This window comes from Melitaea cinxia, chromosome 17 (assembly GCF_905220565.1).
Source record: "Melitaea cinxia chromosome 17, ilMelCinx1.1, whole genome shotgun sequence".
NCBI lineage: Eukaryota > Metazoa > Arthropoda > Insecta > Lepidoptera > Nymphalidae > Melitaea > Melitaea cinxia.
Genome location: NC_059410.1, coordinates 5,389,719 through 5,416,254, shown reverse-complemented (window position 1 = coordinate 5,416,254; position 26,536 = coordinate 5,389,719). Strand labels below are relative to the sequence as shown.

The following is a 26,536-nucleotide window of genomic DNA, read 5'->3' as shown; positions in this document are numbered from 1 at the left end:
CCGCTGCTTTAGAGAGATCGTAATTAGGTCTTATACGTAAAATGATATTTTTGTGCATTTTGCGTTCCCAATATTTCGACACTATCACAGTCACTCCATCACTATGGTGGACATACCTATGACCAGCAGGCGTATTACGACCATCAAAACATGAAATTTTGAAAACATAACTATTAACTAACATGAATTAAAACGAAATTATTTCAGTACTGATGATTAACTACACCTAATAATTATCGTGATTCTAAGATCGTCTAATAGTTAATGTGCTGTTGACTTGGTCTTATTGGTTGTAAAATCAGATGATAACTTCTATGAGGAAATAAAATAATTTTTAACAAAAAAAAACCGACTTCAAAAAGGAAACTAAAAAGTGAAAAATAAATTTACTTAGTACAAAGTAATTCGTATTTTGGTTTAGTTAATCAGAAATGATTAAATAAATATTTTATAATTTTTAGTGATGGGTAGACCTAACAAGGATGCTTTTTCTCTTATGTCGCGGGTTCGGAAACATACACAATACACAAGCACAAGCACTCAGATCATGACAAACATCTATATGGCCAATACAAATGTCTGTCGTGCGCGGGGATTGAACCCACTAACGCCAGCGCAACAGCCGGTGCTGTGACCGCTGCGCTAACGCGTCGACATACTATGATTAAGTTCGCTATCAGGTGTACGTAATAACAACCGGGACTGACAGCCTAGCGTGTTCTCCGAGGCTAGGTTGGGAGAACCACAAGGATTAATAACTAGACCAAAAATAAATATTTATATAAACATAAATATCCACTCCGAGCTGGAATAGAACCCGCGACCGTCGGTGTTTAGGCGCCGCCGACACGGCACATGCACCAAAGCGGTCGTCAAACAGCAAAAGGTAAATGCTGTAAATTGTTGAGAAATTGCCTCGAGTGTTTATGGGCTCCATCATCAAACCTGGTCCTGCGACACAGATGATCACACAGCAGGTAATTGCTATATATCGTTAAAAAGTTCCCTCGACTATCTTTCGTCTCCATCATCAGACTTTAATGGCACTTGTAACTCATATAGGTGCAAAGTTCTCATCAATAGAAACGAATTAAGTTCAAACAGCAGGTAATTGCTATAAGTCGTTGAAGAGTACCCTCGACTGTCTTTCGCCTCCATCATCAGACTGAAATGGCACTTATAACTCATATATATGCAAAGTTCTCATCAATAGAAACGAATTAAGTTCAATCAGCAGGTAATTGCTATAAGTCGTTGAAGAGTACCCTCGACTATCTTTCGTCTCCATCATCAGACTGAAATGGCACTTATAACTCATATATATGCAAAGTTGTCATCAATAGAAACGAATTAAGTTCAAACAGCAGGTAATTGCTATAAATCGTTAAAGAGTTCCCTCGACTAACTTTTGTCTCCATCATCAGACTGTAATGGCACTTATAACTCATACAGGTGCAAAGTTCTCATCAATAGAAACGAATTAAGTTCAAAAAGTAGGTAATTGCTATAAATTGTTGAAGAGTTCCGTCGACTATCTTTCTTCTCCATCATCAGATCGACTCCAGACCCTTATTAAATAGTAGTGCTTTATAGTACTTAATGAAAACATGATTAAATTTACTAGTCACCCTTACGATTTTTGAAAGTTTCCCTCGATTTCTCTGGGATCCCATCACCAGATCCTGGTTTCCTTATCATGGTACCAAACTATGAATATCTCCTTTCCAACAAAAAAAGAATTATAAAAACCGGTTCATAAACGAAGAAGTTATCTCCGAACATACATAAATATATATATATATATATATATATATATATATATATATATATACGGTCGAATTGAGTAACCTCCTCCTTTTTTTGAAGTCGGTTAATAAGTAGGTAAGAGGTATCAGATTTTAAGCAAAATGATATGTGAAGTTATTGAACTCTGTCTCCTAGAAGTCCAGCTAGAACGAAACTAAATATAATTACCATAAGACGCTAGAAGAATGAATAAGTTTACATAGTTGATACCAATATATCTTCGCAACGACTTTTTAACAACGTATTAATCATTTTTGATACTTTTCATAATTTATTCTTGCTTATATAAAGGGTAGAATGCTTTTTTGACAGAACAATATATTAATGGCAAGTTTGTTTATTTAGTTATTTAAAGCTGCGTTTTTATAATATTTTTTTTAATTATTGTGCTTTTAGAATTCTAAATTTTAATGCCCAATTCTCAACCAATCTCATCTCTCTCAAAATATGATCGTGTGTGTGTACAAGTGGTACTTTTACTTTGTGGTTCTGTTCGAGACATAATTTATCGAAATAAGTGGCATGAATTACAAGTTACATAAGCAATTTGTTCTATAGCTATACATTAGAATATTATCTTTTGTTTATTTTTTTTTTAGTCCATAAGGTCATAATGGCGCTACAATGTTGCCGTCTTTAACAGATCTAAAAATGGTAAATTCTACAGATTTTTATCTTTATATTCCATCTAGTTTTATTACATGACATATCCTGTAATTTGTCAGTGAAGTTTCGTATATGTACGTAAAAATGATTGAAAATTAAATAATCTACGTGACATTTTTTTAAAAGTCACATGATTGCATTTGCGAATAAGCGAATTAATTAATCGTTAAGTTTTTTCGTTTAAATCTATTATGATATCTAAAGTCTATACGAATATCACATAGAACCAAAAAAGTTCATGCATAAAGAAAATTATTGTGAAGCGAGTTCTTACTTTGATAAAGTGAGTACAATTTTATTGTAAGTTTCTAAACTAGATAATGTCTCAAGAGAACTGTAAAAGACCAAGTTTTCGTCAACTATCTTAGTTCAAAAATTTATTGTAGGTATAACTTTAAATTATTAAATATTTACATATTTTCTTTTAAATTGATAATAAGATACAATTATGAGCCAGCACTAAACTTCTCGTAGTGAAATAAATTTACGGCAGAAACTTTTAAATGTTAATTTATTCTTTAAAAGTGACGATGTAATTTAATGCAGAACTGTGCAAAAGGCTGTTTTCATTTAGAAGAAGAGTTAGGATATAAAAAGTATCATCAATTTTTTGCTTTAGTTAAATAATTTCAGCATCCGGTTTTCTAATTTTTCATAAAATCGTAATTATTGTGCAGCTTGATGCAGATTTCCTATGAGAGTGTGGAAAAACTTCAAGGGAGTCGTATACATTATGAAATAAATTTAATACGGATATAGGATCAGTGTTAGATTGGTTTCGGATATATGAAAATATTTCGAGTAATCCGATAGCGTCAGATAGTTTGGTTACTAATATAAAAGTTTTAAGGAATTCTCAAAGTAATAAAAGGAAATAACAAGCATCATATGGGACGTTTGAAGGTAAGCGGGATTAAGCTTTAATCCTTCTCTTATATAGGGAGAGAGGCCTTTGCTCAGCAGTGGGATGTGATGATTAAGTATATGTATTTGTCAAATCTCGCTCAAATTAAAATGGTACAATATGGCAACCACTAACTTTAAAAAAAAGAATACTAACAATCGGTACACAAAGTAAAAAGTTATGAGTCGAATTGAGAACCACCTTTTTTTTGGTGTTGTTAAATATTAGAGTTATTAAATAAGAGTAAAAAAATAAATCGGTTTTACGAAATGAATATTAACAAAAGCTTACAATGACTAAGCGAGTGATTTAACATTCTATGTTATCGGTCATTCTCCAATTCGGCGTTCTTTGCCTAATTACCGTGACGTTTTTTATTTTTCACTGATTTGACTTAAACACATTAAAATATGAAACAAATCAAAAATACGAATTCAATAATTAATTTGGCATGTAACAGTTAATTGTGGTTTTCTAGATAATGAGACTTAAAAAATTTATGAATACGGTAATTAGAAATTTTTTATATTTAATGTAACGGTAATTAGAAAATATGCTGTGTGGTTACGGCAATAAGAATATAGCCACTCCCTCTCTTCCCGTGAGTGTCGTAAGAGGCGACTAAGGGATTACACAGTTCCACTACCACCCTGGAACTTGAAAGTGCCGACCGATGGTGGGATAATCATCCAACTACTGCTTTTGAAATATACAGGCCGAAGACGGGCAGCAGCGTCTTAGGTGCAACAAAGCCAGCCCTGCGGTCTCCAACCCGCCTGCCCAGCGTGGTGACTATGGGCAAGACAAGACAAGACACACGAGTTCACGCCACGTTTTTCTTGAAATATATTCTCTCTTGCCAGGACAAATGCGACTGATCTCATCTTGCTCTACAAAAATTTGGGCGTCTTGTTTGGTTATCTCTACAGTAGTCCCTATATTATTATTATGTAAATACTTTGGTTCTATTTCTTTATCATGACTTTGTTTTGGTTTTGGATGTAGCGTGTTTTATATTTCAGTCTTAATGCTTGCTTCCTGTACTTTTCTTTTGCTCTTCTTAGCTCTATTGTTTTGTCTCGAATATGACATTTCTTTATTTGTTTTCTATACATGCCTTCTAAATAACAATAAGAGTGAGATTTTTTTACGTATCGGTTTCTCGACAGTTATCTTTGAAGATGGTGAAGTTGGTGTTGAACACAAGGAAGACGCTCGTTCGTTTATTTTCGGTCAAATGCTCATTATTGATTAATAATAAAATAACATACTTTCAGTAGAAGATGATGACAGAGCACTAGATGGACGCGGCGTTGATGTGATTAAAGAAGGTTTAAAATTTGGTGTCTTTTTCAAGGGAACTAATTCTTTTTCAAAAGAACTCGACTGCAGAAAAATTTCGTCTTGCTGATTATCTTATTTTTTTTGATTTGGGATTTTCGGGACAATTTTGTACTCTTTTACTGTACTTTTTAGCGCAGCGAATATGATAAATCATTGAGATGTGGTGTGACAGAGTTTCAAGAGGATCTGTTATATTGTTATCAAGCACCTCTATATCTAAGGTCCCTTCTTCCTCGATTGTTTTCAATTTTCCCTTTTCCTTTTGTCTTTCATAGTAAGTTCTGAAATTTTCTCTACTTCTTTTTTGAGTTTTCTTCCGGCTTTTGGTGATATTTCGCATATAGGCAGTATTTTTTTATTTTTTTTATTGTACCCTTCTTTCTCCTTTATTTTTTTTTGATTGCTAATACAAAAAGGGGCATTTTTAATTCTTTCTCGGCGTTGTCGCGCGGCAAGCCTTCTATTTTCTTTAACTTCCTCTTTGGTCTTTTTGGGTTTTCCTATCCTATAAATTAAATAATTTGATGAATGGTCAGCATATAATATAGACATATTTACGGACAATGATAATAATAATCTACGAAAACCGCGGTAAACAAGTATTACTTTTTCATACAACGGTAATTATAAACATATGGTAATTGGTATACGGTAATTAGAAAACGATACATTTTCACAAAAATGTTTAAAACCGACGCAGTATACAAATTCTAGCTTATTACAACGTACGGAGGCCAAAGTACTGTCTCCATTTACATGATCAACTTGGGTCTATCTTAAAAATCTAGTATTAAAATAAGAACAACGGTAATTAGAAAAGTTTTTAACCAAGGCTACGGTAATTATATACTCACGTGCTTCATTGGTGGTACACTAACATGAGAGTCATACAACTGCTGATGGACCTCGGCACACACTGAGGAGACGCGATGCGTACGGTAGTGATGTGCCAAATACTTTTATTTAGGGATGTGCACTCAAGAACAGCAGATGTTACGGTAATTAGAAGTTTCCATTGGACATACGATTACTTCATAATAATTATTAGTAGACTGGTTCTATTGAGTTGATATTTTGTTATGCGATACACGCTGCTTAATATCGTTTAAAACGTTGAATGGATCAAAGTAAATCTATACGCTATAAAAATTACAAGCAAGTTTTAAGATTAAGTTGGTGTGCGGACACGTCACGGTAATTAGAGAACAGAGGTTTTTTGAACATAAGTTAAATTAATTTAGTCTTAATTACTTAAAACAGAAGCCAATATTTTTTTTACAGCTAGGTACGGATGCTATCTAAAATATATAAAAAAGTGCATGATTGAATATGATGATATTACGGTTTAAACAAGCCCGGACATGAAAAATTTGCTAATCGGAGAATGGCCGTTATCACGTTCGCTTCGCTTGTGGACAAAACAGTTATTTTTTTTTTTTCGAATAATTGGTTTTAAAGGGAACAGGAATAAGCTGATAAAGCCTTGAATTTATTGAGTAGCGCATTTTAAATTACAATACATAAATTTTATTATACTTTCGTTTTATTTAACAAGAATGTTTTTTTTTCTTCGTTTCAAAATTTTTCTAGAATCGAATTCTTCAGAATAACAAATTTTACTTAATCTAAATAATCTTTTCTATATTATCATTAATTATATTCAAAAATTATTTATAAATAATGATATAAACAAAATTCTAAAATTGCGTCTCGAAGTTACATTTAGTGTAACGTCGCCACAGTTGGGAGTGCTATTTACTGTCCCTAGTTTCGCTGTAATATGTATTCATTTATATGTATATTTATAATAAAAAATATACTCGTAAACATCTTTGTTTCTTTAGATCGATTAAGATAAAGGATTAAACTTAAAAGTTTTATTCATACCTCAGATTCAATACGAGATGATAGAAGAGACCTGGATTTGGAATCTAGCTCTATTCATATCGTAAAATGCCGCGTTCAACCCTCTTTTACATAAATAGGTCCGGTCGGTTGACGTCTTGACCTACTTACCTGTTATGCTCACCTGGTAAATGCTTTCTGCCTTATGATTTCGTCTGAAACGGGTTAATGTTAAACAATTTATTTTAATATTCTTCGCAAGATAAGATTCAAGGCCGTTGAGGTGCTGTTGCAAAAAATGCATGAAATTTGAAAACAAGCAAATTTGAAATAAACATAATAAGATAATTAACAGTTACTAAAACTCGTACATTCCCTATTCTGAAGAATAGGGAATGCTTGGAAGAGGTATTGGTCCTTCAGAGAAATAATGAAAAACAAAGAGATAAGTATAACTGTCAAAAGTAGAATATACAACACTTGCATCCTTCCTGTATAACATATGATTGTCAAAAATGGGCTTTAACGAAAGCACACAACCAAAAACTCGAAGTCTGCCAGAGGTCTATGGAAAGGAGTATGTTGGGCATAAAGAAATCGGATAAAATAAAAAACAAATACATCAGAAAAATTACAAAACTTGAAAATGTAACATATACAATACGCAAAAACAAATGGAGATGGACAGGACATATCCTGAGAGGTTCAGAGAAATGGAGTAAAACGGTTATGAACTGGTATCCCATAAATAGAAAGCGAAATCGAGGAAGGCAGTACAAAAGGTGGGAAGATGACATCAAAGCAGTCGCGGGTACTGTGTGGTCGAGAATAGCTCGAGAAAGAAAATATTGGAAGAAGCTGGAAGAGGCCTATGCCAACCAAGGGCAAACGGACACGGTGTCGATAATTTAGAGATAAGTTAGTCAAGTAAGAAAAACAATTGTAAGTGTCTGAAATAAAAGGCTTATATTATTATTATTATTATTAAAACTCATATAGGTAATGATTAAAAATGTTTGTTAAATTGCTAGAAGAAAAAGTGAATGAGTTTTTATATTAAAAAAATACTACTTCTCTGTTGAAAAGGATAAGACAATTGTACAAGATTTCAAACAAAAATCTTTTCGTATATTTATTTTTAAAATATAAATCTTTATACTTTCTTAATGTGCTCACTCATATTTTTTTTTCACAAATAATAGAAAATCTATATACAAACTTACAAAAATACGTTACTTTCATTTTAATATACTTTTACTGAATTAATAAATTTTGTCATAGTTTAGAAAAAAATATGATACTACTTTAGATTCTCATTTTTGTAAGATTCATCTTAACATTTGTGAGAAATATCACCCTCTTATCGTGTCTAGTGACTTACGTAATACTCAAGATTAACTCAATGATGTACGATAAAAAAGATCACGCAAACGCTATTGTCGTCTTTCCACAACATTTTATATAAAAAAACAAAACAAGTCAATAACCATTGCTTTTTTATACTTTAGCCTGTAATATCCCACTGCTGGGCAAAGAACTCTTTCCCTATGTGGTAGAAGGGTCAGAGTTTAATCCACCACGTTGCTCTCGTGGCGGTTGGCGGATATATTCTCTACTATGAGTAATGATCGCTATCAGGTGTAATGATGAAAACCAGAACCGAAGGCTTATCGTGCTCTCCGAGGCACGGTGGACATGACCTCACAAACACCCAAACCATGGCAAATATCTATACGGCCAATACAAATACACAAATGTTTGTCATATGCGGGGATCGAACCCGCAACCGTCAGCGTAACTGCCACAAACTAGTGCGCTAATGCGTTGTCATATAATTTACATTATTACAACATAGTTGAAAATACAAATATTGAACTAAGCCAAACAATAAAACTGACTTTTTCTACAGACCAGAAAAAAGCTGCTCCCACAGGTGTTAAGGCAACTACGTAGGTTGTCATTCTCGTCGATCTTGAGAGTCAATATGAGGCAGAAAACAAAACAATAAACACTCTGACGTAAATCTTTAAATTATTATCTTTATTTGTATATTTAAACTCTTAACCTCACCTTTATATGTATACATATTTGTATTAGCAACCCAATTTCTAGTAGAAGATTACAATATCTGAAACAATATGGTAAGATTTTAAACAAGAATTTGGACAACCCTAAATATCAAAATATCAATTAATTAAAGTGACATCAAAACTTAGCAAGGGTCTTACCGCAAGGGACCTCTTCTATTGAGTGTAATTATAACATAAGAGAGCCTGGGTACAAATAGCGGCATAGCATACGTTTGAAGGTACTTACAAAGTAAATTGATCCTTTATAAGTCCACTTCAAGTACCTGTCGCTTTGTATCAGTATGTTTATGTTTATTATATATATCTAAACGGTAGCGTAGCATGGACTAATATAGTATCTTTATCAGCTGACCGACAGCTTAAATTACAAGTATTAATTTAGCTACTTTAGAAACATACAACCGTGTGTGTATTTTAATAATATTTATTTGGGTATATTTCTCGAGAAGTTCGAATATTCATGTTTTTAAAGGTCATAGTGTATGCTTAGAGCAAAATTCGACCTTCCTTCTAATTTGTTTATATAATAATCAGAAACAAGCTAACTACAATGTTACAATAAGCCGTATACCGTATCTACTCGTAATACCGTATTCTCATATTTTTTCTTGACTCATCCATTATTACTTCCTTTCATTTTCTTACCTATACTAAAAATACGGACGAAATAACAAAGACTCAAACTATAATAAAAATTTAATCAATCAATTCATTTAAGTAAAATATAAATCCTAAATCTTGTAAAACGATTGCTAAATTAGACTAATAATATCAATCGACGAAATATTGGATTCGCAAGTTTATCCCAAATTTCTCATTATTAATTATGTTGCTGATCCGCAATAAAGGGTAAGAGAGGTCAGATGACCATTTCTAAGTTAGTATTAAGCGTTAGAACATTGAATATTCCAAGGCGAAGGTCTCTAGTCTTGTACCCAATTGGCACGGGTGTTTGTTAAGGCAATACAGGCGGAATGTTGAGCCCGTGTCGTTCATGAATCTGTCACAAGATGGTAAACGTTTTGCACTAAATTAATAACTATGGAAATCTGAAATAGATAGACACGCTTGGTAATAAATATATTTAGAATAGATATCTACGGATAGTATATAGGCAACTTCTTACATTATCTATTATTATTACTTAAAAATAATTTGAAATAAAAAAGCTGCATATAGTGGTAGAAGTTTTATTTTAAATTAGTTTTATTTGGTTAACCAAGATCTTTACTTCCTTAAGAAAAAAGAGTTTCCCAAGCTGAGCAATGTTTCAAAATAGGTAATAGTATACATTTACTTTATGTATTTTATGTCATAAGGTTTTAATACATAACTCAATTTAAGAAAGAATAAGATAACGTTATTCCAACGAGAATCTGCAAAAATATCGACGTTATTTTACTGCTAAAACAGTTTTTTAAGAAGTGGTGACCTATTTAGCTGCTTCACTACAAGCTTACATAATTGTGTTTGCAGGCAAACGAAAAAAAAGCGACTTAAATTATATCGACAAGTAATACAACGTAGGTAGACGAAAAATTAGTCAAGTAAATACGCATTATGAAAGATTACTCCAAAAGTTGTAATCAGATCTCGATGAACTTTAAATTTGATCACATAATAAATATCAGCTGTCGATTAAATTAAAAAAATATAAATATCGGTACATCCAGTATAAAGTTATTCGGATTTTTCGAGTTTTCCTCAATTTCCCTGGGATACCATCACCAGATCCTGGTTTCCTTATTATGGTACTACATCAGGGATATCTCCTTTCCAACAAACAAAAGAATTATTAAAATCGGTTCATAAACGACGAAGTTATCCCCGAACATACATATATATTTATATACACGGTCGAATTGAGTAACCTCCTCCTTTTTCTAAGTCGGTTAAAAATCGAGAATCCCTCGAAAAACTTTTTATTTGTGTAGGTATAACGTAGATTTAAATAATGAATTTAAATAATAACATTAATGATTTTTAATGCTCGAAAAACTGTACAACAAAAAACAACTACATACTATAAAATACTCAAATAAGTTTTATTCTCGCATTATTCAAAAATACAAAATAATATTAATTAATTCACCAAAATTACAAACAAGAAACATAAATTACTTATAACTGTAAATAAGAATAAGAATAAAAAAAAAACACGAAATAAAGCAGCGGTAAATTGCGGATTACTATTTGTTGTGGACGAACTTTTCATGTAGCAATTAAAATAGAGCTCTTACGTTATTGTTATAAGAGCTACAATGTAATGATCGCGTTTTCTTTGCCTTACTATATTATTCATGTATTTTATTACTACGAGACGTTTCTTTGCAACCTTTATTAAGATAAGAGAATCCTTTTGTTTTTCTTATCCCAGATACGTTGGAATCAAAGAAGACGTCACGCGTTGTGAATAACATATTTGACAATATCGATATTAAATATTAAAAGGATACAAAAATATTTTGTCATAATAATTATTCTGTGTAATTTGTTATATCATTTAAATCAAAGCTTGTTTGAATAACATTAATGAACATTTATTATATCTACGTCAGTCGGCTGTTACCTAAAAACAGTCTTACGAAAGTGAATATATTTTAAAAAGTAATTTAAAATATATATTTTATGTATATATATGTTTTTTGATAACTTGTATCTTTATCAGCTGACCGTTACATAAAAAATAAGCATTAAGTTGGCTACCTTAAAAACACATAATCGTGTTTATATGTTAAACATATGTATTTATTTATTAGGCGTGCCCGCGACTTCCTCCGCCTGGAATTTAACAAAAAAGTTATTGTTCAGTTGAGAGTTATAAAATAAATAAATTCCCAAAATAAATGTAGGTTACTACTTACTATATCAGCTATCTGCCAGTTAAAATCGATCCAGCCGTTTCAGACATTAGCCGGAACAAACAGACAGACAGGCAGACAACAATTGTAAAAAATGTTATTTTGGTATATGTACCGTGTATACACCCATATGCACTTAGTAAAATGCGGCTATTTTAATATTACATAGAGACACTCCTATTTTATTTATTTGTGCTTTTTTTTTATAAAACATTTTTTTCTTTTTTTATATTAAGAACGAAATAAGAAGGGTTGATTTACATATTATTATACATGGGTACTAGACGGGTCGATACTGATGGCGAAGCGGGAAATGAGAGTTGAGCAGTTGTGTAACTTAAAGTTTTGCTTATGCAAAATATTTAAACGATAAATTTTATGACCGAATACAGCGTTGTTGTGTACTCGCATAACTTGAGACTGACATCCGCATAGTTAGAAACAAACTTGTGCCTCTGATGTTATGATAAAGCCTGGCGTTGAGATATCTCTCCATAGGATTGGCATATGGAAATAAAACAGATATTTGATATTACGCGAAGGATAACGTCTTGTGTTGAAATACAGATAAGATACAAATCGTAATATTACCAAATTAGAATAATTCATTGTTTATATAAAGCAGAATATACCCATATTTTGTACAAAACGAGATTAAGACAGACATTAAAAATTAAATATTTTAGAGTGGGAATTTTATATCTTTAACATGCTTCAGCATGTTATATCCCATTGCTGGGCATAGGCCCTTTTTCCACATGTAAGAGAAGGATCAGAGCTTAATCCACCACGCGGCTCCAATGCGGGTTAGCGGATATATTCCCTACTGAGAGTAACGATCGCTATCAGGTGTACGTGATAATAACTGGGACCGAAGGCTTCACGTGCTCTCCGAGGCACGGTGGGGAGACCCACAACGACTGCACAAATACCCAGACCACGGCAAACATCTGTATGGTCAATACAAATATTTCGGACGTTGGAAACCTCGGGAATCTAAAAAGTTAATAAACCGCGATAAAATCCGAAAAAGTTGTTTCATTTAAATGAGTAAAATTTGCGTAAACATTATAAAATAATATCTCAATGCTAAAACACAAAAACAGTCGCCCCAGATACTGAATGCGCATAAAATGGTTTAATATAACACAAAATCACGAGTGTTTTGACAAGATTTTAAAGCTTCAATGATTTATAATACATATGAGCTTACACCAATGTCAGCCTTAAAATTGGCGGCTTTTCAGAGATTAAATGTTACAAGTGTATTTTGTTACAAATGACAACAAATGAGATAATAAACCCGCTTACAAATTTTCAATGTTCATTATGTGAATATTTTTTGTGTTTTTGGTGGTATCATATCATTGTAGGCCAAATTTTAACTGAAGACAAACATGAAATTTTCTATTTTATTTTGTTCAAATCAAAGAACCTAGATTTACTGATCATACATTTGCGTAATTCTATTTTTGTAAATTGCTACTCTCATATATTTATAAGTTTAAGTCGTCTCATAGAAATATACGAAAAAAGAAAATCCTTCAATGGTGGTAAATAAATCAAAAAGGACAGTATATGGATTTTACTAGTAGTTATTGGTTTACAAAATTACCGCTAAATCTAAATATGTTAAATAAAAATAAAGTCAAATTTTCTAATAACGGACCTTACTCAACATCATACGAAGTTATATTTTTGGTTATGTTCATACGTGGTTTATTTTAGAGTTGGTCGGAAGGTTACCATGGCAACTAAAATACAATTTTATAAAGTAAAGATCCTAAAATATTACACATTTTAAAGTGTTTTATTAAGATAACCACCAGTATTGTAAAACTTCACTCATCACTTCAGCCTATCGCAGTCCACAGGTGGAAATAGGCTTCCACAGGTTCGCGCCGAAAATGGCGTGAACTCATGTGTATTACCCTTGTATTTGTAAAACTGAGTGTTGTTTATTTTTAACTGGCGTAAAAATATTGATATAGAGAACAATCTGCTACTTTGAAGCTAGCATCACATACTATTTACGGTATTGTTATCTGCAACCGTAAAAGTGGTACACCGTGCTATTGTAAGTTAAATAAATTAAAATTGTTGTGTCATTTAAATAATGTTACATTAATTATTTTATGTATTGGAACCTTTTGAATGAAAATTGCACACCCCTTCTCGCAAGAGAAATCAATAGCCAAAGCGTATTATTCGAAGGTGAAGTGAAAGAAAATAGCAGTCTAAAGTTTGCCAAGCTAAGCTAGTCTGTTTAAAATTTCAAATTAACAATGTAAGAAACACGTACACTCAAAAAAAAAATACTGAGTGCTCTTTCAACTTTTTATACCTATTTTTTTTTGTATACAACTAGGTCAGCAAACAAGCGTACGGCTGCCCTGATGGTAAGCGATTACCGTAGACTATAAACGCCTGCAACACCAAAAACATCGCAAGCACGTTGGCGACCCTACCCCCAATCTCCCCAGGAACCCTGGTTAACTTACTCGCCACAAGAACACAACACATCTTGAAAGCAGTACTATTTAGCTGTGATCTTGTGTAATTTCGAGGTACTTCCCCGGTCGGGCTACTCCAGATTACCCCCATGCCCCAACTCAATTAATTTTGAGTTATACTTGCATATAACTATTGAAGTTGTGTTTAAAATTATATATAAAAATGGCAAACTGCGCTTAGCAAATCTAATAACCTAAATAATATCAGAGCGAGAACATTAAACTGTCATAAGCTGGCTAAATTCCAACTGGGCAAGTTTTATGTCGACAACAAGATTGGTTAAAGTTTTTCCTGTTATTCATTTTAAAGTACTAGTAAGAATTCTCTTTCCTCTTGCAATTATATAATTTTTTTTAAATTGAATGTTTGATAAAAGTTTAAAATGTTTTATTTAATAACATAGTCATTTAATAACATCGTAAAAGATAACCAAAGACTCGTGTCTAATCGAGTCTTGTATAAATATAATAAATATTCCAAAAATTTATTCTTTATTATAAACGAATAAAACTATTGTAACGACTTCTAATAACTTAATTTATCACTTAACTTTATTTATAGATTGCATTCACATTTCAAATTTTATTTCATATATTTTGAAATTCAATTTATAAAAATATCATATGTCATACACAGAAATAAGAGCGTAGAATAGATATAAGAAAATAACTTTTTTTACGGTCTTGGTACGAAAACGTGTACAGTACATTGTACCTACTGACTTTAAGACAAATAATTGTTGACGAAAATAAAATAAAATGGAATATAAATAATAAGCTAAGCTATAACGTAATAAACTATTTAAAAATGATAAATATCACTACATGGATAGTATATAAAAATGAAAGGAAATTACCTAAGGCCGCTATATATAAAAGAGGCTGAGTCACTATATTCATTTAAGAAGTTTGTAAAAAGGCGCTATCTTAAACTGGAGACGATATAAAACGAGTTTTGTTCTAATATGTTTTTCACTCAGAGCTTAATATGTATAATTATTATTAATTTTGTCAATTATAATAATAATGATTATTTTTTATTTATTTATTAGTTTATAATAAGGTTATGTATTTCGTATGTATGTATGTAATTTATATATGTGCGTATGTGTGTTTGCATTTATGTGTGTATTCTGTATAAGTATTGTGTGTATGTATTAGCATGTAAGTTTATCATATTATAACTGCACCAACTACCCTGTCTCAAGATTATATTAAATTTATCCGTCCTTTAATTGGGTTGTCTGTAAGAAATGGCTAAATAGCCATAAGTCCGCCCATTCTACTTCACAGTCCGTAAATATTTTTTTAAATGTGTTTATTCTTTAAAATGTAGTTGTGGTGTACAATAAAGTATAAATAAATAAATAAATAAATAAGGAAACAAAAAAGATTTATAATAATTGTACAAACGAAAAAAAAAACCATTACACTTACATCGACAAGTAATGCAACGTTGGTAGATGAAAAAGTAGTCAATTAAATACGCATTATTGGAGCTAACTTAAAGCACTCTTTTCTTTACACAACAGGGTAGCAAACATGTTACAACGGGTAACAATTCATCTGATGGCGGAACCGTGAAAGTGAAGCGGTTACTGTGGCCTATAAATGCCTGCAACACCAGAATCATCGCAAGCGCGTTGCCGACTTTACCCACTCTCCATCACACACATCACATTACAAAAACATTGCTTGGAAGCTGTATTATTTATCTGTGATCTTCTGTATCTAAGTTAAACCTACTTGTCAGAACTCGATCAAATGACAAGCACCAGCTTTCGATTACAAATCAATACACTCATTAAAAAGTTATGAGGTAACATAGATAAAATATAGGGTCGAATTGAGAACCTCCTTTTTTGAAAATAAAATTTTATTTAAAATCAATTTACATTTTTATTCTTATTTTTTAATAAAGCCAACGTCTTTAGATAAGACTGAACCAACTTTTCCTTTTCTAAATTCAAACAAAAATAACTAAGAAAATATTTCTGTATATACGAGTATATATAGCTTCTAAGACGTTGATATAACAATAATGCACTTTATATATATATGTACAATGTACATTGTACAACATAGCACCAGTATGGTACTGCATTAAAGATATGACCTTAATTGAACTTAAATATCGTCCGATGAGGTAAACCGTACGTGACCGCAGAGTGCTCAATTGAAGTTTACAGCAAGTATTGGTTGTACGAGAGGTGAATATTAGTCTTTGCCGTTACTGAACACGTACTGGATACTACAGAAATAAATATATCAACTTTATTTCTAGCTCGAAAAGTTTTTAGCTTTGAGAAATATTATGAAATACAGTTCTAAAGTTTCAATATGTACGAATGAAAGAAATATAACTTATCTGTTTGGGCATAGCCACCCCCTCTCTTCCCGTGGGTGTGGCGACTAAGGGATAACACAGTTCCGCTACCACCATCCAACTGCTGGCTTTGACATGCACAGGCCGAAGACGGGCAACAGCGTCTTCGGTGCGTCAAAGCGGACCCTGCGGTCACCAACCCGCCTGCCCAGCATGGTGACTACAGGCAACACACATGAGTTCACTCCATTTTTTGGCGTGTACTTGTGGAGGCCTATTTCCAACAGTAGACTGCGATAGGCTGAAGTGATGATGTTTGGGTGTGTAAAGGCGTTCGAAGTCAAGTATAACCCCCTTCTTTTAACATATGTTATTGCATGACATAAGCATAGGCCGATAGCTTTTAGTCTATTCAGTTAAGTACCAAGTTTAAATTCAATGCACCAGTGAAGTAAAGTGAAATGAAGGAAACTTTGTTATTAGGTTGTTAGTGATAGCTTGCTACGTATGCAAATGATTTTTTATTCTGTGTGTTTTTCTTCATTTATCACGAAATCTTCAAGATAATACTCTGATAAACAATTGACTATGCTAAATAGAGTTCATTGGGGTAGTTACTTTATATACGGCACGGCTATGGGGTAGTTATTTATATATGGCAGGGCTGCTTTGGTGAATACTTGTGTCGGACGTCCCAAAGGGAGCCGACAACTGGATGTCACGATTATGGCGCGACGGTGGACTCGGCCCAGCACACCCTTGAGGTTTGCCCGAAATGGGCGGCGCTGCGTCGCGATCTGAAGACAGTTTTCGGAGGGGACTTGTCACTGCCGAACGTCATCACCGCGATGCTTGGCGACGACGAGTCCTGTAAGGCGATGATCTCCATCTGCGAGACAGTAATGTCTCAGAAGAAAAATGACGAGTGGATGAGAGAGGAGGCCGCCGACGAGGCCTCCCTCCGCAGACGACGAACGGGGGTGCGTAGGAAGCGCTACTTAATGCGCTTCCAGTAATGCCCCTGTGCCGAGTCGGGACGGGATAGGACCCCGGACCCGGTCCTGCTAGACACGGCGTCGTCGGGATTGTTCAGAGGTGAGCCGGACAGCCCCCCATGGAGGAAAAGTCTGGCCTTTTCGCCGAGGCCAGCCTGTCGCTGGCGGGATCCTGTTGCCTGTAGATCCAGGATCCTCGACTTAACGCGGCTGAAGGCTCCCGCAGGAGTTTAGTTAGTATTGCACCCCCAAGTGCTGAAGCCGCCATAGGGTCTAGGACTGTCCACCCGTGCGTCCTGGATATCACCCCTAAATAGATATGAATGAAAAAAAAATGCGATACGAAAAAAATACTTTATTATTTATCAATCAGATCGTTTAGTATTAATCGTTTTTAATTTTATTGATCAAATTTATTTAAAAACAAGAAGTGTTTGTTAAAATTGTTATTGTGGTAAAAGTGTGGGTAACACAAAAATAAAATCTTAGATATTAAAAATAGCACGGTGTCGTCTCCTGTCAAAGATTTTCATTGTAATATGAAACTTTGAATAGTTACGGGTTTCTGTAAAGAGCTCACTATAGACGGCGCCACGGTTCGCTTAAACAAGAAGTGTTTGTTAAAATTGTTACTTGGAAAGTTAGAAACATATACTTTTTTTTTTATTTAGTTGAAATGAAAAAATCTGAAATGTACTATTATAGAATGAAAAATATTTTAAGACGATTGTATAAACAACAAACATTAAAATAAAAATAGTTAAAGAAGTCCGTAGCTGCATTTATAGCCTTAATTATAAATTTTAAGAAAGTTTTCACATTACGTATACGTCGAAAGTTTAAGTAGAATGGACTTAATTAGTATCTAATTTATTAAATGCACTTTTATATTATCCAATTTCGTATTACATTATTCGCAACAATTAAAACTATGTAAATATTTCTACGACCACGCGTGGGCTCAACGGTCACAGCACTGGTTTGTGGCTGTTGTGCTGACGATTGCAGCTTCAATCAACGCACATGATAAACATTTGTATTTGCTATACAGATGTTTGCCGTAGTCTGGGTGCTTGTGCAGTCCTTGTGGGTCTCCCCAACGTGCTACGGAGAGCACGTTAAGCCGTCGTTCCCGATTGTTATCATGTACACTTGATAGCGATCGTTACTCGTGGTAGGGAGTGTATCCGCCAACCCGTACTTAAGCAACGTGGTGAATTAAGATCTGATCCTTCTCCTACATGGGGAAAGAGGCCTATGCCCAGCAATGGGATATTACAGACTAAAATATTTTACATTGTTATGACATAAAGGAAATAGAATAAAAGAAAACTTTTCATTTTTCGAAAGTATAATCAGTTAATAAATATCATCATCAGGATTTCACACATAAAGGTAATTGTTTTTGCTCGCAAACGAAATAAAAAACGACTTTTATTACATATGTCTATTTTAAAAATAAAGTAATCAAGTAAATATGCGCTATTAAAGATTAGTCAAAAAGTAGTGTAGTCAGATGTCGATCAAATTAACACAAGACCTCAAGACAAGTATCCGCTTTCGATTTAAACAAAAATCATCTAAATCTGTACACATAGTAAAGAGTTATGAGGCACATACGTACATACATCAACGTAAGTCGACGAAAAAATAGTCAAGTAAATACGTATTATTAGATATAACTCGAAAAGTACTGGTCGAATCTCGATTTAATTTAAATGGGAACACACGACAAACACCACGTTTGGATATAAAAGGATCATCGAAATTGGTTCACCCAGTAAAAAGTTCTGAGGTATACATAAAAAAATACAGTCGAATTGAGAACCTCCACCTTTTTTTGAAGTCAGTTAAAAATACCATTGTAATTCAACAGTTTCAATAGATTATAAAAAAATTAAAATTATTTATTCATAAACAGACTATAAAAATGTCGTAAAATATTAAATAAGTATTTCCAACATTGAATATAATTTGTTAGTATTCAATGTTGGAAAATTAAAAAAAAAAAAAAACAATGCAAAGTATTTTAAGCTCTGTTAGCTTTGGAATCAGAGGTAGTTTGGGCTTTAGTTTGCAGTTGGGATCAGCTCATGGAATAATTTAATGAAAAAATGAATAATACAAGCCTATTTATTATAGAAGGAATACGGCTATTTAAAATCCGCATTGCAGATGTCAAAGTTTAGGTTTCATGGAATGTTTAAGTTAGGAAGTACAATTAGATTAAATATGGGTTTATTTACGTAATACGCTCTCTATAACCATAGACTTAGTACTAAATATTAACTTTTTATACTATTTTTGTATTAGTAGTTTTGTATTAGTAGTTAGTAGTTATTTTTGTATAATTCAAAATAAAAATTCTTGTATGTATTTTTATCTACCTATAATTTAATTCGTAACGCAACTGAATGCGTATACACTTTATTTTCTAATGTTTACGCGAATTTCATTCATTATAATACACTCGTATATACTTTTTTAATTATATTGATATGTGTAATTAGCTATTTGTACTTAATAACTTTGTTACATGTTAGTATTATATATATATTTTAGCGTGAAATATAATAAATAAACTTTCACTGACTGAATTATTTAATGTAATAATAGATTTGTTCATTACATGACGAGCCTATCGCATGATAACACATTGGATATAATTTCAACATATCATATGATAGAACTATATAAAAAATAATGAAGGCTTACGGCGAAACTCTTTTTTAAATTAAATCAAATATTAAATACATAGTGAAATAATTGTATTTATAATAATAATACTCTTTATTGTACACCAAAATACAAAAAAAAAACAGAGCAGTAAATAAAAACAAAGAAGAAAGGCGATATTATCGCTGAAGAGCGTATTATGTGAGAAGTATCCAATGGATAATTAAATTCTTAGAGATTTACGAAATTACCCATCCTCAGTTATCAACCTAAAAAAAAAAAAAACATATTTTATCTGTTATCTCTTATAAATATATATAATTGTGAATTTTTTAAGTGAACCTTTCAGTGTGATATTGTCTAACAGTCAGCATTGTTTTATATATATACCTTTATATCTAAATCTATTACATTTTTATTTATTTATTTATTTATTTATTTAAATTGTATTATTTTAGGTGAACATGTATTCTAATTTAGAAATACACTGTTGGGAACTTTGAGATGCCCATAAGGACCTGTATTCAAGTGTACAGTTAGCAACAAATATACGACATGGGTGAGCACAATATTGTTTACCTCCATTATATGTTCATACCAGAACCCAAGTTCATACGTAACAGTATAATATCCGCTATATTGTACTAATATGTGTTAGTTGTACAAATACGAGCTTTGTTAGTAATTAGGATGGTTTGATAAGTTTAGCAGCAGAAACAAGCTGTTGCTGCTAAACTTGGAACTGTTTTGGTACTCTGTTACATAAGCATATACTTCTATGTATTTTAAATTAAACGATAAATCTTATTTTACCCATTCAAATTATCTTAATTTCTACTTCTTCTTTAGGGTTAATGGCTTTCAATAGTGCCAAATGAGCATGATGATTTCGCCAAGGTCACGTAGAATGGAGAATACACCAAGGAAATTGATCGGTGCCGTCGAGGTTACAACATTCGTTAAGTTTATTTAAAAAGTATATAGGAAATAGTATTAGTTAGTATAAAATAAAATATCTCTTCTTCACCTAGAACAACACAAACATTAAAGTTAGTAAGGCTATATTACATTATACAACTATGTTATGCTAGGATAATAACAAATACCTATATATATACACATCTTAATTTCTAATTTATTATTTAAATAGCTATTTAGTCATATGAGTACAAAAGGACACGGGCAATTAAAAGCAAGTGACAGTAGTATTATTTATAAAAAAAGTGTGTGTACTTATGTACGCACGTAAGTAGTTATACTTAATTGGCTAGCTACCTTCAGGGTGTCGATTTTTTCGTGACAGTGTGCGAGCGCATCGTAAAAATTTACTATCATAATTTTTCTCTAACGTGCCAAAAGCAGTATTACTTCAAAAACTTACTTTTGACTCTTTCCCTCTTTCGTCACGGTGCGTCATATATTTTCAATCGACACAATTGCGTTACGCCATTAACAAAATTTGTAATAATTATGGATCTATTATTATAATTTATGGTTTCCCACATCCATTTCATTCATTTTTCCTGTCCCAAACTCCTCCGTCCTTTATATGACATCCTTCCCAGTGATATTCCCCGCCCTATGAATGATCAATGTTTGTTGATGTTAGTGTTTAGTCCCTACTGTACATTTTTGTGTAAATATTTTGAAATAAATAAAATTAAGTTGTAAATAAACCATGTGTCTGTCCTAGTGTAATTAGTTTGTAATAGTTTAGTTACTAACAGCAGTTGTCTTAGTTTAACATTAAATGTTTGTGTTGTTTTAGGTTAAGGTGTAACAATGAAAGTCTGACTATTTTGCCTGTTTTCAAAATTAAATTGAGACTGTTATCTCAACTGCACCAATCAATCAATCTCTTAGTGTGTTCTCCACTCTACGTGACATTGGTGGAATCAACCGTGCTTCTCTGGCACAACTGAAAGCCATTAAACCAATCAATCAATTATAATTTATTAATTCCATGTACAGCTTTGTTCTTTTTACGTATCACATTACTGTTTACATGAAATCATTATAAATAAATAAATAACAATATAAATACAAATTTTTAAATTTAATTCTGTTAACTTGATATTTTATAATATAAATTATGATTGTACAGCAAACGTATACCAAAAATCGAAAAGAACTTCGTTCCGACCATTGACCCCTCACGCCATTTTTTTAAAAGTTTTGACAATTTTTGTTCTTCTGGCCGTTAATTTTGACTGTGTTTAAAGACATCACACTCTTATATGTTATTATCGAAACAAGGTAGGTATACATAAATAAAAATAAAAAATAGATACATTTACCAAATAAGAAAAAATATAGTGAAACAAACTTCTGGTTTAGTTTTTCTATAAATTTAATGATTTAATAATACTTGACTTCTCATATCAATACTCATTTTTTATATAAAATAGTGTTAACTGTCCGTGTATGTGGGTACACCAGACCAACTCATGACCTACTATTGACAACAATTAATGACCCGTACAGCGTTTTTCCGTCCAACGATAACGAGACCGTCATTAATATCGTTGTGCTTTCTCTTATAGCACGTAACTAATAATACGAACGTATATCAATATATAACGTAACACAAAACGTATTTACTGTGTATACTATAACATTATAGAGAAAAATTATTTAGGCTTTTTTGATCGTTAATAAATTCAAAAAAAAAACTGGTTCTGTCACCAAAAGAATGCTTTGTTATCACTAGTAACATAGGCTATATTAAACCGGAAACATACACAATACACATGTACAAACGTTACGCACCACGACACACCAAACGTTTACCACGGCAAACAATTTTAAGTGATACTTTTTTAATTTATTTCACTAAGCAAATATTAACTATGTATAGGGGTCAAACTCATGATTGCTTACGATGGTTTATACCGATTGCTAAAAAAATAAAAAATTTACCAATGTGTCGTTATTAATATACATGATAATTACTTCCCGTCCTTGTGGGTCTCCAGTATCTCGAAGACTCCGCAAAGTTGCTGGTTCCGGTTGTTGTCATATGCAACCGCAGTGGAGCAGCTTAGAAGAAGTCCCTACCCTTATATTATATTATATACTAGCTTCTGCTTGTGACTTCATCCGCATGGAACAGGTTCTTTGAGCTAACTGGAAAAGCTCTCAAAAGGAAAAAAATCCCGACTTAGAAACATTTTTCATTGGTGCTCCGCTCCTATTGGATTTAGCGTGATGATATATAGCCTATAGCCTTCCTCTATAAATGGACTATCTAACAATGAAAGAATTTTTCAAATCAGACTAGTGGTTCCTGAGATTAGCGCGTTCAAAAAACAAACAAAAAAACAGACAAACACACTCTTCAGCTTTATAATATTAGTATAGCTTTTTACAACAATAGGTCTTTTACAGACCTTCAGTTCAGTTCAGTTCAATATTTTATTCATTGCAAAAGTATAAAATAACTTTCGTAACTTAAAACATTTCCTTTATTAGTTAATATAGAAAAGGTTTTATGTAAAACTTTACATCAAATTGTAACACTAAAACATTGAATTCAGTGTTAATTTCGTTTATTTTACGGTTTAAGTTTGTGAAATTTCGCTTCTCATGATACAATTAAAACAAGTAATTTCGTTTCGAGCTTGCATTAATAATCATGGGTTGTTTGCAATACGAATAAAGGGGTTTTTTCGGTTTGTAAAGCGAGGCTTTGTTTTTCAAGTTTCACGAGACTTAGATTTTAAAGGCAATGAAATGTAAATTAGATATTTCATACCTTTGTTGATTGTTTTGTACATTTATAAAAAAAAAAACCCTTAACAATAAAATTAAAATATTTTAGGACTAAATTAAATTGCCCTGGTTAATTATTTATTGTGTTACAATTAACCTTTAACATTTACTGCCTTTTTTGCTTTAAAATATTTCTTTTTTGGCGATAAGTCGGCCTTTTGTACATTTGTATAATTTGTGATTCTAAATTCATTACTAATTTACTCTTTAATAAAATGCTTTAATTTCTATTTTATTCTTCTTTTTTTTTGGTGTTCAATAAATAATATTCTATTGTTATTATCTGTTTTTTATTTTTACTATAAGTGATATGACAGATTTACAGATCAAAGATCGCAACGTTAGTGTTTATTCCGGAGTAAACATTCAAGATTTTATTTAAAGAAATGCTAGAGAAACGGAAAAGTAACAAAAGTTCATAAAAATGTAAATTTTGTTTACATTATCATTACATGTGTTTTTGATACAGTAACTCATTCATGACCTTCAGTCTACTGCGAAATGTAGTTTGTCATTCGGCAAGGTAGGAACATTATTATTGTTTATTTATCATGTTTTAGGGTTGGCTATTTTAGGATTTAGCGTCTAATTATTAGAGTTTGCTTTAAATGTAATGTTAAAGCAAACAACTAACATACCTACCGACATACACACATTCTTACTAACAGACCTAACTATTTTCCATTACATTTTAACCCGTCACTGGTGACGTAAACTTATCTTATGTAGTTGGCATCCCCGATGTAACATAAAATATAACCCTACATTTTTCTATAGCATAAACGTTGGGGTTTCACAAGTTACAATTTTTTTATTAAATTATAAACAATTATTTTGAAATTAAGCCTTGTGACTACGGCATTAAAGAATATAGCCACCGCCTCTCTTCTCGTGGGTGTCGTAAGAGGCGACTAAGGGATAACACAGTTCCACTACTGCATTGAAACTTAAAAAGCCGACCGATGGCGGGATAACCATTAAACTGCTGCCTTTGAAATACACAGGCCGAAGACGGGCAGCAGCGTCTTAGGTGCAACAAAGGCAGGGCAAAGGCCTGCGGTCACAACCCGCCTGCCCAGCGTGGTGACTATGGGCAACACACATGAGTTCGCGCCATTTTTCGTGCGAACTTGTGGAGGCCTATGTCCAGCAGTGGACTGCAATAAGCTGAATGATGATGATGATGATGATGATTTTGGAGTCGGTTAAAAGCAGGTTTTAAGGAGAAACTTCATTTTAGGATTGTTTAATCAAATCACAAAGAGAAACCTCTTTTTAACCGATTTCAAAAAAGGAGGAGGTGAGGAGCAATTCGATTGTATTTTTATTATGTGTGTGTAACCTCTGAACTTTTTACTGGGTGGACCAATTTCGATAATTATTTAATCGAAGGGTCTTGCTTGTTAAGTGACTCCATTTAAATTTAATCGATATCAGAAAAGTACTTTTCTAGTTATATCTAAGAATGCGTTCCTATTTAATTGACTATTTTGTCGTCATATATAATATAATCAGTTCATCATCAGTTCAGCCTATTGCAGTCCAGTGCTGGACGTAAGCGTCCCGAAGTTTGCGCCAGACATCCCAGTTTTCCGCAATCCTCATCCAGTCTACACCGGCAATCTTATGTAAATCGTCGGTCCAACGTGCCGGAGGACGTCCCACACTGCGTTTGCCAAGACGTGTATCTAATATATAAAATTCTCGTGTCGCGGTGTTTGTAGTTAAACTCCTCCGAAACGGTTTAACCGATTCTCATGAAATTTTGTGTGCATATTGGATAGGTCTGAGAATCACAACAACGTTTGCTGGGTCAGTTAGTATACTAGCTGACCTATATAATAATACTTTACGAGTATAACTTTTTACTGAGTGTACCGTTTTTGATAGCTCTTTTTTATTAAATCGAAAGCCGATGCTTGTCATGTGGCCCCATTTAAATCAAGATTTGATAAGTTGTATTTGAGTAATCTTTGACGTGGCGCATTTGCTTGACTATTTTTTTAGTTTATCTACGTTGTATTACTCGTCAATATAATTGAAGTCGGTTTTTTTTCGTTTTCGAGCAAATACTGTTGTTATAACATTGTGGATGACTCAAAATTTAGTGGATTTTTTTTTTGTTTCAGACTTTCTGTGTTGTGTCAAAACGTTTTCGCAAGAACTATATCCACCGGTTCACGGCCACTCGGTCGCTGTTCTGGTGGTCGCCGTGGTCGCCAGTGCGGCGCGCGTGTGTCTACCTCTCCACAAATCAGTACTTCGACTACTTCGTCATGGCCACTATTCTGCTCAACTGTGTCTTCCTCGCCATGTCGGAGACGATCGAAGAGGCTGAGTAAGTATTATTTTGTGCACTTTCCTCTATGTATCTGTTATTATTGATTAATTATCTAAATAAATGGTCCTTAAATATTATATTCTCACTCAAACGCCTATTTTCGGGTCAGTGGAGAAACGTCTGTCATAGCGCCCTTTATATTGTTTACTTTATCTGTACGTCTCTGTCAAAGACATCCAATTACTTTAAAAAAAATTGACATCATTACAGCCTGTATTTACTACGTACAAGTACGGAAATAATAAATTTATTACATTTAACGGTTGAAGATCTTTTCTTTACTGTATAAATCTATATATTTGTTATAAAAAAAAAATTAAAATATATAATTGTTACACACTTTTTTTTTAAATATATAATCTTTACAGTACAATATTTGATTTATTTTTTTAGTACAG

At 32.6% G+C, this 26,536-nt stretch overlaps 1 protein-coding gene across 1 annotated transcript in view; it reads left to right on the top strand.

The window, feature by feature from the left end:
- The window catches only part of LOC123661686 (sodium channel protein 60E), a 167,558-nt gene that overhangs the window by 34,747 nt on the left and 106,275 nt on the right, over window positions 1–26,536 (top strand). The window contains exon 2 of the mRNA XM_045596637.1: window positions 25,927–26,135. Within this exon, the coding sequence (XP_045452593.1) occupies window positions 25,927–26,135 (209 nt within the window). The remainder of the gene's footprint in view (window positions 1–25,926; window positions 26,136–26,536) is intronic.